Source organism: Lissotriton helveticus, chromosome 2_1 (assembly GCF_964261635.1).
Source record: "Lissotriton helveticus chromosome 2_1, aLisHel1.1, whole genome shotgun sequence".
Classification (NCBI taxonomy): Eukaryota; Metazoa; Chordata; class Amphibia; order Caudata; family Salamandridae; genus Lissotriton; species Lissotriton helveticus.
Window position 1 is genome coordinate 1,741,511,619 of NC_136059.1, and position 15,281 is coordinate 1,741,526,899.

Below are 15,281 nucleotides of genomic sequence, written 5' to 3' on the forward strand. Positions count from 1 at the left end.
TTTAAATCAATATATGCAGATTATGAACTTCAGCTCCTCATGACTGACATTTTAAAGCGAGAATTGCGATTGCCTGGATGGAAAACCATGAGTTTTACCGCACTTTTACACTGAAGCCAAGGCGGGGGCTACCACGTATTTGGCGAATACCCCTAGGCTGCTGTTCCTATGAAGGGAAAAAAACACAAAACAATATCATTGAAATGGTCATGGAAAGGTAGGAAACTGATCGAAATATACAATGAGCATAGCTCTGGGATTTTAGAGAGCATTATTTTAGAACTATTGAGTGATTAAGATACGTTTCAAAATGTCTGTAAAACGTAAAAAGATGTGCTGTAAACACAACTGAGATTTGTAACTATGTAGTGAATCAGATCACACATAATACATGGATCAAAGTCTACGCTAAATGCAAAGTTAAAAAACTGTGATTTGCTTTTGTCCTAAAGGTATCAGTTCAAGTCAGCCCAGCTTTTCTGGCACCTCATCTTTTCCCAATTGGTGAGGAAACAATCACATACACAGCAACAGACAGATCTGGAAACCAAGCAAGCTGCACCTTCAAGGTCACTGTTCTCGGTAAGTCTTCCTAATCCTAAACATGGACAAGATGGTAACTTTGTGTGTGAAAGGTGTCATGCTGCAGGCATGTTTGTTTATTGGGAAAACAGATTACAGTTGGGTCCGAGGTTTAACGTTATGGGGGTTTGGCGCATGCTGGAACCAATGGGAATGCCCCATTTTTACTTTTATTTTATCAAACGTGATTTCAAATGAAGTACATTTGCATATCAAAGGCTATAATTGTAAGAATAATCCAACCATCCTTAAGGCTAGCTGAACTGTTAATCGTCAGAGGAGATGTGGTCTAGTTTCTGAGCAACTGTGGTCAAGGGTCAAAGTTAGAGACTTGGGTTTTAATCAGAACTGTGATATTTAACCAAAGGTCATATGATTCTGGACTGATAAAATAATATGACTGGTATGTAATATGGCAGTTATTCTAAAAATCTTCAATACGAACTCATGATATGTAACAGAAATATTTAAACAAGCATTGGTAATGCATCGGTTTCGCTTATGTAATGAATAAAGAGCTGTTTTTATCAATCATCTTCTGGGAAAATGAAAGAGCTCCCTGACAGGTAACACAAGATTAGAGAGGATGTGGTGTAGCGGCCTGAGCTGCTGATTTGAGAGCTGAGGATCCCTGTTCTCATCAGTGCCACGTAAACCAGTTAATCTCTCCGGTGATACATTGTTAAATAGATATGCTGCAATAGTAAAAGGCAAAATGGTATGAAAATATAGTTCCACCAAAGCGGATGTTAATAGTATTTTGGCGGCAGGAAAGTGATAAGAGAAGCAGACGAGGTACAAGCATTGGTAAATATGCTACAGTAAATAGAAAGGGAGGAAAGGAAGCGTCATGCACAGGAACCAATGAGCAGCCAGGAAAGAGAGGAGGCAGGATGTATGTCCCTTTCAAGTTTATATGAAAAACAATATATTTCTCAAGTACAGCACAAGTGCTGTCCAGGCGAAACCTAAAATGACACAGCTGCTCAGAGTACAGTCCAGGTTGCATACCCGACCATCACATCATGGTGCAGTTTCTGGCTTCAGCTTCCTGCTCTTTGTACAGCAGCTTATGTTTGTGATGCTCCTGCCTGCTCAGTAGATCATTTGCTCTTTGCAAGTAGGCCTGTAGTCCACCAAATATATATTAAAGAGATTTTGTGATTATGTCATGAATATTAATGACTTATTGCATCAATGGATGTGTGATACAATGTGATAATGTTGAACATTGGAGATTGTTGAAAAACGTATGAAAAGTAGTGGTTAATATGAGCCAGTGTGTAGCTTTTTAGGTCACGTTTAAGGCATTGCTTTAGCAATGCTTATTGGCGAGATCTTTTGTAGGGGCTTTAAAAAATGCTCCCAACTTGTTTTCTAGGCGGATTGCCTACAGTGCATGTGTGTGAGCGCGTGCACATAGCACACCATTTGTCAGCTTGTGAGCCTCTGCACAGACTTCAAACGAATCCCCTCCCCCGCCCCACCACGCAATGCCAAGAGCTTGTTTTCTTTCCTTGCCCGGGCCCGTCTCTCACTTGTATGTGGCTATAAATTAACAGCCCAGCTGGCGCTGGTCACGTTTTTTTTTTTTTAGCTGACCGCATGGGCCAATCTCCTAATAAGGCCCACCCACTCTTTAAGCAGACCCTAACATCCATACTAAAGCTTACAATGAATCGATTACCACTGCAACTGCCATTCCGTCATCCATACACTTAAGTAATTTCTTTGCAAACGTCTCCATCCTTCTGCTTTTTGGTCGTCCTTTTTAATTAATGGACACTAAACCACGCTGCAAACAACTGGAGCTTGAATAGCACTGCACTTTGCAACTTAGGGCAAATCCTTTTATCATCAAGCCCTATATGAATACAAGAAAGTGCTTAATATCTCTTTATTCTCTAATCTCTAACATTTATAGCACCCATATTCCAATTGCCCCCAACAAAGCCAAAGTTTTTACTATTGTATGCCCCTACACTCGCTTACATTGGTATACAATCTTCGCCCAGTTTACAAGAGTTATGTAATAATCCTTTAAATGTTTTTTTTATGACAACATTTGAGAAATTCTCAATTTTATCGAGGTAGCCACTTGTTGAACTAGTTCTATATCTCACTCATCTTATTCTATGCTCACTAAATCCACCACCCTTAATGTCAGTTCACTTTAATTAAAGGTCATTCTCAATAAAAGGCCTTCTTTTTCTTCTCACACAACCCCCCACACCCACACCCACACACAGACACACACCCCCACACCCCTCCCCACACACACACCCCACACACATCCCCACACACACACCCCACACACATCCCCACACACACAACCCCCCACACACAACCCCACACACAACCACCACACACACCCCCCACACACAAACCCCCCACACACAACCCCACACACACACAACCCCATGCCCACACACAACCCCACACACACAATCCCATGCACACACACAACCCCACACACAACCCCACAAACAACTCCACACACACACACACACACCCACACACACAACCCCACACACACACAACCCCACACACACACACACACCCACACACACCCCCCACACACCCCCACTCACCCCCACACACACACAATCCCCCACACACACAACCCCACACACACACAACCCCCCATACACACAACCCCTCACACACACAACCCCCCCATACACACAACCCCTCACACACACAACCCCCCCACACACACAACCCCCCACACACAACCCCACACACATACAACCCCACTCACACACAACCCCCCCCACACACACAACCCCCCCACACACACTACTACATTATACTAATACAGGATCATAGTATGACTCTCAATTACTACTTACTAAAGGGCATGCTAATGATGAACTCATGGATAGAAATTATCTGACCCTATATCCATCAGTCATATATACCCTGAAAAATCGATATCTCAAACTTTAGATCATGTGCCGTATTTGCCTCATCAGAAGAGCTATAGTATGTCTATCCAATTCATGTACTTCAGTGCAGTCCTAAAGCATATGCTCCCAATCCTAGTCTCAATTCTTACAATGGTGGCACCAACCTGCGACCAGCCTGGGTAGAGTAAGCAGACACTACCCTATTCCCTACCTAGAATTGGTTCCAGATCTATGCATACATTTGTAAAGTTATCCGACCTATCCATCTCTGTACAAAGACTGGCCAATTTAGACCAACTTGCCTGAATATCCATGTTGCCTAAATCATTGATTTACTAAACATTGTTTGGTGTCTGGGATAAAAGTCCAGACGCATTGCGTTTCATCAATAAACTATCACAGCATATTTCAAATACAAATCTGCAGCCATAAAAATCAAAAATAAAAGTCATTGGCTGCGTAATCCAATACACTAATTTGGAAAGTGCTCTAATTTTATTTCCTTCTACAAGCTGTCCTAATACACAAATTCTATATTTCCATAGGCCAGTTCCCAACTGAATAAATCTCAGAGGAATGCAAGTATTATTGCATGGAACTGAAACATGTTGGCATGCATGGATGTCATGAAATCTTAGTAGAGTAATTCATAACACTCTGTCATATATGACAACAAAAACCTATGGCCATTTTTACACTTAGGTTCAACCAGTCAATAGAGGTGTTTTGTAGCTGCAACTTAACAATAATTCTTGACATCCAAAAGTGTCCAGACTGTGCCCTTTATTGCCCAGTGAAGCATCTCCCGGCTTATCCAATCAATTCAACCCAATTAAACATCTTGAAGTAACACGGATTGGCAAAGCCGATAGGTCTTGCCAATGCTAGAGCTATTGGCTTTGCCAATGTGTTTTAGCCATGTTGTACACCAGTGTGGCTGCTGTTCAGCATGGCTAAAGGTTTATGGCATACAGGAGAGCTGTGGAATAACACAGGGCCGCATAAGAGTGGCCTATAGTGCAGTGGCATAGAGTGGTGCAGAGTAGAGTGCAGTAGTGTGGAGTGGTGTAGAGTAGAGTGTGTTAAAGCAGATTGGCTTAGAGTAGAATGGTGCAGAATAGAGTGCAGTGGTGCAGAATGGAGTGCTGCAGATTGCAGTGGCATAGTGCAGTGCAGAGTAGAGTGGTGTAGAGTGTTGTGGTGCAGGGTGTATTGGTATAGAGTAGAGTGCAGCGACATAGAGTTTAGTGGTACAGAGTACAGTGCATTGGCGTAAAGTGCATTGGGAGTTTTCCCTTCATTAAAGTGGGGAGGGAGGAAGTCGGTCCCTGCATGACCCATGTCCCCTGGGTCAGAGACTGCCCTTTGAGCTTCACCCCCCCCCCAGGTCACACGGCACAGCTCCGTGATGGGGCAGACTTTCGCTGCTGCCCATGTCACCCCGGGACCCGTAGAAGGTCTGTGGAGAGCTGGAAGCGCTTCGAGGCGGCACCAGGGGGGAATGTGCGCTATCAGAGGCGCAACTAGAGTCAAATTTCGGTGGGGGCTAAGAAAAAACTTCGGGGGGGGCTGAACCTTTAATTAGTAGGCAGAGTGGAGCTGCAGGGGCTCTTAGAAGGGGTGAAACAACTGCAAGGCCTAATTAACATTCAAATGGTCTTTTAAAGACCTGTGAGACGTTCGGGTGCGGCTCTGTGTGTGCCCGGGATCTGTCTCATCCCGGGCTGCCACACGGGGGGGCCTGAAGCCCGGTGAGTTCAATGGGTGTTGCGCGCCTGTGCGCTATACAAACAAGGGCGCTGCTGTGACATCATGACGGGGTCAGGGGACAGGCTGCAGCATATTACACGTCATCTCTATGGGTGGCTGGGGGGGCAGGAAAGAAGGAGCACCCCCTGCTGCACCTTCCATCCCAAGGAGGGACACTGAACCTCTACATAGGACTACATTTCCCAGAACGCACTGGTCGAGTACATTAAAGCATGGGGTGGCGACATAGTGTCAAGGTGACTTCATACTATCCACCTAGAGGGCAGAGAGCACAAAAGGGCGAGTGCGTCCCTGCGCTGCACTACAACTTCCAGAATTCACTGGTTTGTTCCATGAAAGGCTGGGGCACGAGCTGCACAAAGGACTCCCGGAAGGCAGCTATTTTACCCCTACGGCCATCTCCACCACCGCCTCGGGGATCCCTACAGACCCAAGTCCACCACCTGTGAGTGTATTACAGAGAGGATGTGGTCTGAAGTCCAGAGATGCCGACCTTGGAGCTGGTGAAACCAAGGTTCGAGCCTCAGGGTCGACTCTTCATCCTGTGATTCTGGGCAAATCATTTAATCTCCCTGTGCCTACCTAAAACAAATGAAAGTGTCCTTGTGTAACGTAACCGGAGCTCATGTAAAACGCTCCAATACCTTCGGGTCGAGTTCGCGCTATATAAATTTGGAGAACTACAAGCCAGCTTTCATTTCAACATTGCAGGTTTAATGGCGACAGCTTGTTTAGCTGGTGTTTGAAGTTGCGGAGGCAAATGGCGCGGGAGTGTCTGTGACTGCTTCTGCCTGTAGCATACCTGTTCTGTGTGCCTGTCGGATGTTTGCACCTCTCGTCTGTGTGTCTGAGAAGCTTGCGCCGCTGGTACTGGCTGTACTATCCCTGCTCAGTGTGTCTGGGACGCTTGTACCGTTTGGCATGTGCTCTGCTCTGCTCTGTTTGTTTTTTGTGGGGCTGGTGATACTGGTGAAGGCCTTTACCCTACAGACTATGGGGGAGGGTGGTGTCAGGTGTGTCTATGTTGATCCCTTCGCGTACCACGTGCGCTCCTGCCTCCATGTCCTGCCCATGGCCCCCGTCATCATAATAAGATAACATCCCTTGTGGACACGGAAACAAAAGCCCACATTAAAGATCATGAGCCAATTCAGAAGAGATTTCACAAACACTATGAAGCATTATATAGCATGCAACAGCAGGTCAATGTGCTGGAGCTCAGAATTTTTTTTAATAGGCTCTCCATACCAAAGCTAAAATTAAACCAAGCACATGCCCTTGAAGCTAAGATCTCCCTTCAGAATATCGAGGCGGTAGTAAAATCATTATTAACAGTAATGCGTGTGAGAGAGCACAAATCTGAAAAATGTAGAAGTGCACCATATTTACAAGCACGTTGTATTAGTTTAGTATAGAATACACAGGAGTGTCAAACTTATCGAGAGAAAATATATATATGAGTGTTTAATTAGAATAGAGGTACATATATCAGTGTGAAAAACTAATGTAGAGGTTTGTAGAAATGCTAGAATGATGTTGGAGTCTCACGTTATGTGGTTGTGTGAAAAAGAAATGTAACTCTGCAAACCATGGAAATGTGTAGGCCACATGGCATTTCACAAGAAACGAAAGATGCTGCTACACTTTTAAGTAACTTGGATTCTAATGTCATTTTACTGCAAAGTATTATTAATCATAGAATTGAAATATGTTTTAAATAGATGTGTTACATTATAGTAATGTGTGTTAGTTAGAATACTGTTTAAACAAAGAAATTAAATGTGCATATTGCAGAGGCCCGTTTCATGTAATTTTAGTAGGCCTGAATAGATAAAGTCGCTTCTTTGATCTGCATGTGCTCGTTAGGGAAAAGTCGTGTTAGGTACAAGCTGCAAAGCCTGTTCAAATGGTTTACGACTTCAAGATATGGTGGAGGCCGGAATTTGGGGCCTACAGAGAAAGTGTCTGTTTGCAGGTGCGAGGGAACCTAATCAGAAAGTGATGAATAGGCTTTGTTCAGAGACGCCTGGCACAGGCCTGTAGGAGTCTTCAGGAATTTTAGGGGGTACCGTCTTGCCGGAGAGAAGCCTGGGAAGCAAGGTCAACTTTAACGAAGGGTCCCGAGGAGTACCAGCATGGAATTTGCCGCCAGAACCTACACCACGTGAGAGGCGTCTCCAGGGGCGTTCCTATTGGAAATGTGATTTTGTATTAGGGACAGCACCCCGGGGTGGAGTTAGAGCAGATGATCTGAGGAACCTAAGAGAGCGGATGGGTAGGCAGATAGGGAACTGCAAGATTTCGACTTTGAGACAAAGACTAAGGGAAGTGTGTGATCTTCTTTGGAAGTCACCACGGCTGACACCTTTTTAGGTAAAGATCTTGCTAAGTAGGGATGTCACTTAGTCTAGTGTAGGGACAGTCTAACCTGAACTTTTCCTTTCTGTAAATGACGCATAAGCTACAGCTTGTGTCCATGTTGGCAACTTTAATGCTTTTTGAATTTGTTTTAGTGATATCCTTTTGCCGACTGAGAGCATTTAGAGAATTCTTGTTTGTATTGATTCCTGTATATCTTTTGAATCTTATTCTGAGATGTTTGTATCTCCAGCTAACTTTGGCTTTATAATAAACTTTTAAACCTTTTCCAGTGGTAAGTGGTTCTTTAGAGTGGCATAAGTTCTTTCCTGATTAACCTAGTAGTGGATTGCCTTTTACTCAATGACAGGTACCAACGATTTAGTCGACCTGAATTGGGATCTGGATTAACCACAATAGACCAGAAATCCCGCGTTAGCAGTTGGTAGCAGAGTGAGGATGGTTATCTTCTTGAGGAAGGTAATCTAGACTAGGTTAGTTTACCCCAAGGTCCATAGAGCTCGAGAGGTGGCCTGCCGAAGAAGGCGCAGACGGAGAGAGAAAAGCAGCAGTATCGGACGAGAGTGAGTATAACAAGGGTCATGCGTGGACAGATTGCGGTGTTTTGTGTTGTATTTGTATTGTAATGTCATGCGGAGTTGAATGCCTGTAGTGTGATTGTGAGAAGGTTGTGAGCGCGCGCAACCTGGAAAAATCTTAAGTTCGGGGTAGAGCTTAAGTGGTTCGGGTGTATCGAACATCCAGAGTAATTGTCGACCAGAGTAAGGAGGTCATGAGGTACCATTGACCGCCGCAGGACCGAGATAGGGGGAGTGTAAGAGTGAGTGTGTGAGTAACGGACGCTGGTCGAAAGTTACTGTGTGTAAGTAACCTATCAGAGAAGGCGATTGTCTGAACGTAAACGGAAAGACATTTCATCAGTTATGGTGACAATTACAGTTAGACTGTGGGCGTACAGTCAAGAAAAGTGATCGCTTGGACAGAAGTAATCATTTTTCAGAGTATGAATGGGACGCATGCATGACCGCGGAGACGAGCTGAGAAAGGAGGGGAACTGCTGCAAAGGGGGACGAGTGACGTCGACTAGAGCCGCGCTGGGATAGGGCGGTTGGTGTGACGTCAGCTAGAGCCGCGCTGAGATAGGCCGGTTAGTGAGAAGCCGTGCTGTGATAGGGCGGTTGGTGTGACGTCAGTGAAAAGCCGCGTTGTGATAGGGCAGTTAGCGAGAACCGTGCTGAGATTGGTGGATTGTCATCAGGAAGTAAACAAACGCGGAGAAAAATAGAAATTCTGTAGGTATTGAACATGAAGTGTTTTAAATGTTTGAGAGGGATTTTTAAGAGAAAAAGAAGGGACTCTTATTACGGGGAAGAGGCACCGCCAGAGGGTACACCAGCTTACTATATGGCAACGAATGTTGGCTTGCATACTATACTATGGATTAGTGAATGGAGCAAGATTTCGGAAGGGAATGAGGAACTGACGTTTCCTAATTATGGAACGTTTAGGTTAGAGGCGTTACATCGGCTGAAAGCAATTATGTCCTCATTGAATCCTTCGCCTAGACCAACACAGTTTGAGGCCCTTAATGCGTGGATTAGGGCGGCACACAACAGAAATCTGAACAGGCGCCAAGAAAGGTTGAAGCGATCAGTAAGGGCAGTGCGAGATGCCCAATGGGATGCGGACGCCAAGAGATGGAGGGTACAGGCTATTGAGGTGGATAAGTTGTACCCAGTGAGAGAGGTGGCAGGAGAAAAGAGGCTCATGGAAGAGGATGAGGAGAGCGAGTCGGAGGACAACTTGATAAATAGATTGCTAATAGATAGACCGCCTCCGAACGTTGGGGAGACAGAAAGTAAGGAACTCCCAAGGGGAGGTGGGGCTGCCATAGAGGGGTATAGACCACATAGTCGGAAGGTTTGTGGTACAGAAGACGCCAATCACTGAGAAGGTTGAGTCTTACGGGTTGCCAGCCGCTCTACAAGTACCCGTTACCATAGGTCCTATAGTATCGATTTACAACCCCGAGAGAGACAGAGAGGAAGAACAGATACGGTTAGACAGAGAGAGAGTTGAAATGGAAAGGAGAAATAACATGACAAATGCCTGGAGGCAATTGCCAGGACCAGTGACGTGGAGCACCCCATTTGAATCAGCAGCGGGTCCCGCAGCAGAACAGGGAGATCAGAGAGGACCGATGGGCCTGAGGGGACCACGGCCGAAATCCTTTAAGGAGCTGAGGGCCGACTTGAGAGAATGGGATGGGTCCACAGAAGCACCAGCCAACAGGTCAAGAACAGGGGCTGAGTGGGGAAGTCGAGGCAACGGAACATTGTCTCACTGCGGGGCTAGCGCAAGCAGTCAGGAGTGGGATGGTAACAGTCCGGAGAGTAGAGGAGTTATACGTCATATTGACGGTGGAAATGGGCAGGAGAGAAGTGAGAGAAGTACAGGATGTGGAGAGACGTCCCGTCTCATAACAAGTGTGGGAGACCGAAGGACACAAGAATACAGGGATAGGTTTAGATGTACTCACCATGCACCTAATGATAATGTACAGCACTGGAGTCGTGGGAGCATGGGGAACAGTGAGGGATCTTGCCATGGGTCGAGAGATCAGAGACCACCGGCAAATGACGAAGAAAGGGGGAATAACGGAATGTCTTACCATATATCTAGGGAAACCATGCAGGATGGGACTTGTGGGATTATGAGAAATGGGAAAGTGTTTCACCATACACCCAGAGAGGATGGAACTGCATGGGACCTGGAGAGATGGGAGCATGGGAGGACTCCCCATAACTCGCCTGAGCCTAGACGTAGGACTCGGAGCTGGGATGGGAGAGATGTGAATGGACCCCCTAGAGCTAGCATACTGAAAGCTGCAGTAAGGGCCAAAAGACTTGACGTCACTAGTTTAAAAAATGATCTGGACGAGATAATAGATGGGACGTTGCCCTTAGAAAGGATTGACTTGTACGAACAAGATGAGTTACTGTATATAGCAAAGGATATTACCCGAAAGGCAAGAGCAATTCATGAGAAACTGTCTGAACTGGCAGAGAAGTGTATGGTAGACTTGTCCAGAACAAAGACATTACAGAGTAACCATAGGTTGCAGTATTCAGACCAAGACTTAGATGAGAAGAGAACTACAGGATTAAAAACACACATAAGGGAGCTGATAACAGGAATAAGAGCGTGGAGAGATCTGGACAAATGGGAAGAGAGGTGGTCCAAAAGGGGTACTGTCAGGAGGAGCACGAGTGTGATGTCTCCGGAAGGAAGGGTAATGAGATGGAGGCATTTCCTTTGAGAGAAATATCGAATGGGAACTATGTACATGTGCCCTGGAGTAGAGGAGATTTGGCTGCATTTACCAACTCATTTCCGAAGTTAAGGGACAATCCCATTGAGTGGTACAAGCAGGTAGAAAGGTTTGTGAAAATCTCAAAGGTATTGTGGATTGATGTGAACACCTTGTTTGACATTGTGGTGCCAGGGGATTTGTGGACAGCATGCAAGACTAGTGTCGAGTGGCCAACTGTAGAACCAGAAAGGAATGCTGCTACAAATGGACCGTCTGAAATTGTAATGTTGAAATACGAAAGAGTAATAACTTGGCTGAAGGATAAGGTCCCACCACAAGACATAGATTGGGTAAAAATAGACCGAACAAGACAGGAACCCAAGGAGACAGTTCATGAGTTTTATGAGAGATTGCTGAAAACATTCAAACAATACAGTGGACTCGATGTAATGGACCCCAAGGATATAGGACAATTTGTGTCAAAGTTCGTTTTGGGGTTGAGACCTGATATCTGTTTGATGATTCAGCAACATTTAATTTGTTGGCAAAACAGACCATTAGATGAGATTTTGAGGTATGCAAGGTACTGCAATGATGAAATAGATTCCAAAGCAAAGAAGCTAAAAGAGAAGCTTATGGTGGTGCAGATGCAGTCAGCTGGAAAGAGCGGACAGCAGCAGCAGGGGACGGGGACAATGGGACGGAAATCGAGTAATCAGAATAAGGACAGTGAGGATAACTTGAGACCTAGAATTGACATTGCTACGTTGAAGAAAACGACCAAGTGCCACCAGTGTCATCAGGTGGGACATTGGAGACGCGAGTGTCCCTATAACCCTGAAAACGGAGAACTAGAGGTAGAGGAGGAGGTTCCAGAGGTTCCAGTTCAAGGGGTGACAGTGCCGAGAATCAAGGTGGCCAAAGGGGGGACTTCGGCTCCACGAGCTCAGTTTCCGCAGCCACCAAAGATTTCGACAGGGGGAAAGGTCTTTAGACAAATGCCTCTTTTCATAGATGAGGAAAAATGTTACTACATTGATCCATTGATGGGACAACGTGTAAGCAAAGAAGAGGACTGTACCCTCGGGGCAGTTCTGGAAGTGGATCAAAGAGGACCATTTGTTGAGGCTGAAGTGGCAGGGTGTCCCACAACATTCTTAGTGGATACCGGAGCTACTCGATCAACTTTGAGATCAGCAGTGGTTCCGGATCTACCAATGTCGGGGGAAACAATTCAGGTGGTAGGAGTCGCAAACTAGAGAATGACTAGCCCTTTGACGGAACCAGTGTCAGTAAAAATCGGAAACTACATGAATGAACATCAGTTTGTGGTATGTGATTCTAGTCCTGTGTGTCTGTTAGGAAGGGACTTATTGTGCAAGCTGAACTGTACCATATACTGCACACCACAGGGAGTAGAGGTGGAGACGACAGATGATGACGCTACCTTTAAAATTGTAAATTCAAGAACATGCATAGAACTGTATCCTACTCTGACTGTGGAGGACCTTCCTTGGGACTTACGCGAGGCAGTATCATCAGAAGTATGGGATTTTACAGGAGAAGAGATAGGATTGGTCAAAGGGGTAGAGCCAGTGAAGATCATAGTGAAACCAAATGTCGATTATCCAAGAACGCCACAATACAAGCTGTCCCAAGAGACGATTGCAGGAATAAAACCTGTGATCGACTCTATGATTCAACAGGGAATACTGAAGGAAATCGTGGGAAGTCCATGCAACTCCCCGATTATGGGTTTGCAGAAACCTAGTGGGAAATTTAGAATAGTACAGGACCTTCGAAAAATTAATAACATTGTTGTTTCATGTTGTCCAGTGGTACCGAATCCATCAGTGATACTGTTTCAGATACCATTCCAAGCTGAGTGGTTCACAGTGATAGATCTTTGTCAGGCCTTCTTTTCAATCCCATTAGATGAAGAGAGCCAGTATCTCTTCGCTTTTAAAATGGAGAATCGCGTTTTAACATGGTGTCGAATTCCACAAGGATTTACAGATAGCCCATCAATTTTCAACCAGCTGTTGAAAAAGAACCTTGAAAGTCTAGTGCTGCCACAGAATTCGGTTCTGGTCCAGTACATAGACGACCTACTTGTTGCGTCAGGAACAGAAGAAGCTTGCAAGGAAGACACCATCGCCTTGCTGAACCATTTAGCCGAAAATGGACACAAGGTATCCCCGAGCAAATTGCAGTACTGTCTGACAGAAGTACAGTACTTGGGTCACCGGATAGAAAAAGGAAAGCGCAAGGTGTCACCAGATAGAATAGAGGCAATCATGAAGATGAACTCGCCTACAACACAGAGAGAAGTCGGATGTTTCTAGGAATGGTTGGTTATTGCCGACAGTGGATAGATAACTTCTCACTGAAAGCAAAACCCTTACAGAAACTGACGCACAAGGAGGTGAGGGATCCGGTACCATGGGACAATGAGTGCTTGATGGCATTCCTACAGCTGAGAGATGACTTGTGTCGTGCTCCGGCTCTGGGGATGCCGGACTATGAGAAGCCATTTTCCCTCTATTGCTGCGAAAGGGAGGGCTGTGCTTTGTCAGTTTTAGTGCAAGTCCATGGAAATGCCCGTAGACCAGTTGCATACTTTTCGGCTACTCTAGATCCTGTAGCCGCAGCGTTGCCCGGATGTCTCAAATCCGTTGCTGCAACAGGTGTCAGCATTGAGCGTTGTGAAAGCATTGTGATGGGACACCAGTTAGTGGTGTATGTACCTCATTCTGTGGAACTGTTAATGACCAGGACCAAGACCCAGCACTTGACTAACAGTAGGCTCACGCGCTATGAGCAAGTTATTCTTGCTGCAGAGAACGTGACCCTTAAGAGGTGCTCTGTCTTGAATCCTGCTACACTGATGCCACTTCCTAATGACATAGAAAGCGAAGAATGTGAAGATCACGATTGCCTTGATGTGACTGAACTATGCACGAAGCCCAGACCAGATATTGTGGATGAGCCACTGACTGATCCCGATGAAATTTTCTTTGTTGATGGCTCATGTTTAAGAGACGATACTGGTCGGTTGAGGGCAGCTTATGCTGTTTGCACCATTACTGGAGTTGTGGAAGCCGCTTGCCTGGAAGGAGTACACTCCGCTCAGGTAGCAGAAATCATTGCATTGACACGTGCCTGTACAGCAGGCAATAAAATTAGAGTCACCATATATACTGATAGCCAATATGGTTTGGGTGTAGTTCATGATTTCGGGCAATTGTGGTCTCAGAGGGGTTACATGACCTCCTCTGGTTCGCCAATCAGAAATGGGGAATTTGTTCGACTGCTGTTAGAAGCATTACAGGGTCCAGCCGCAATTGCGGTTGTGAAATGTGTAGCTCATACGAAAAATACAGATTTTGTGTCACAGGGAAACCGATATGCAGACGAAGTTGCCCGCTATTGTGCGGAGCATGGTTATTCTTTCACCGAGGTGGAAGTAGGTGGGGCTCAGGAAAAGACAGAACTAAGCATGATGTTAGAAACTGTTGATACTTGGGAAGATTTGAAACAAATGCAAGACAATGCACCTGAATCTGAGAAGCAGGCATGGGAAACAGCGGGTTGTGTGAGAAGCGAAATGGACTTTTGGGTTTCAGCAGATGGAAGGGCAGTGTTACCTGAGGAGTTAGCGAGCCCAATGGCACGACAGATACATGGCCCAGTGCATTTGGGAAGAGATGCCATGCTGAGGGTGTTCAGGCAGACTTGGTATTGCCCAAAATTTAGGATTGCAGCAGAAGCGGTGTGTAAGCGATGTGTTACTTGCCAGCAGTTGAATATAGGGAAAAGAACACCAGTTACACTGAGTCACATTGGGAGGTCTGGGGGGCCTTTCAAACGAATGCAATTGGATTTCATTGAAATGCCAAAAGTCAACCGCCTTAGGTATGGTCTGGTGGTAGTATGCATATTTTCCAGATGGGTTGAAGCATACCCTACACGCAGGTGCGATACACTCACAGTAGCAAAGTTGTTGCTTAGAGAGTTGATACCGCGCTTCGGGATGCCTGCCTCTCTGGAATCGGACAGAGGAACACATTTTAACAGCGAAGTTGTGAAGATGCTTTGCTCTGCATTGAACATTGATCAGAAATTGCATTGTAGCTATCGACCAGAGGCTTCAGGTATCGTGGAGCAGATAAATGGAACGCTGAAATGTCGAATTGCTAAAGTATGTTCATCAACTTCCTTAAGTTGGCCTGATGCTCTTCCTTTGGTCCTTATGAGCATGTGTAGCACACCCGACAGGAGGACAGGTCTCTCTCCACACGAGGTGCTGATGGGGAGGGCAATGAGAC

The 15,281-nt window shown here is 45.6% G+C and overlaps 1 protein-coding gene across 2 annotated transcripts in view; it reads left to right on the forward strand.

Annotated features, from left to right (window-relative positions):
- The window catches only part of SVEP1 (sushi, von Willebrand factor type A, EGF and pentraxin domain containing 1), a 1,097,507-nt gene that overhangs the window by 515,735 nt on the left and 566,491 nt on the right, over positions 1-15,281 (forward strand). For both annotated transcript variants that reach the window (XM_078676696.1, XM_078676697.1), the window contains exon 9: positions 453-582. In XM_078676696.1, the coding sequence (XP_078532822.1) occupies positions 453-582 (130 nt within the window). The remainder of the gene's footprint in view (positions 1-452; positions 583-15,281) is intronic.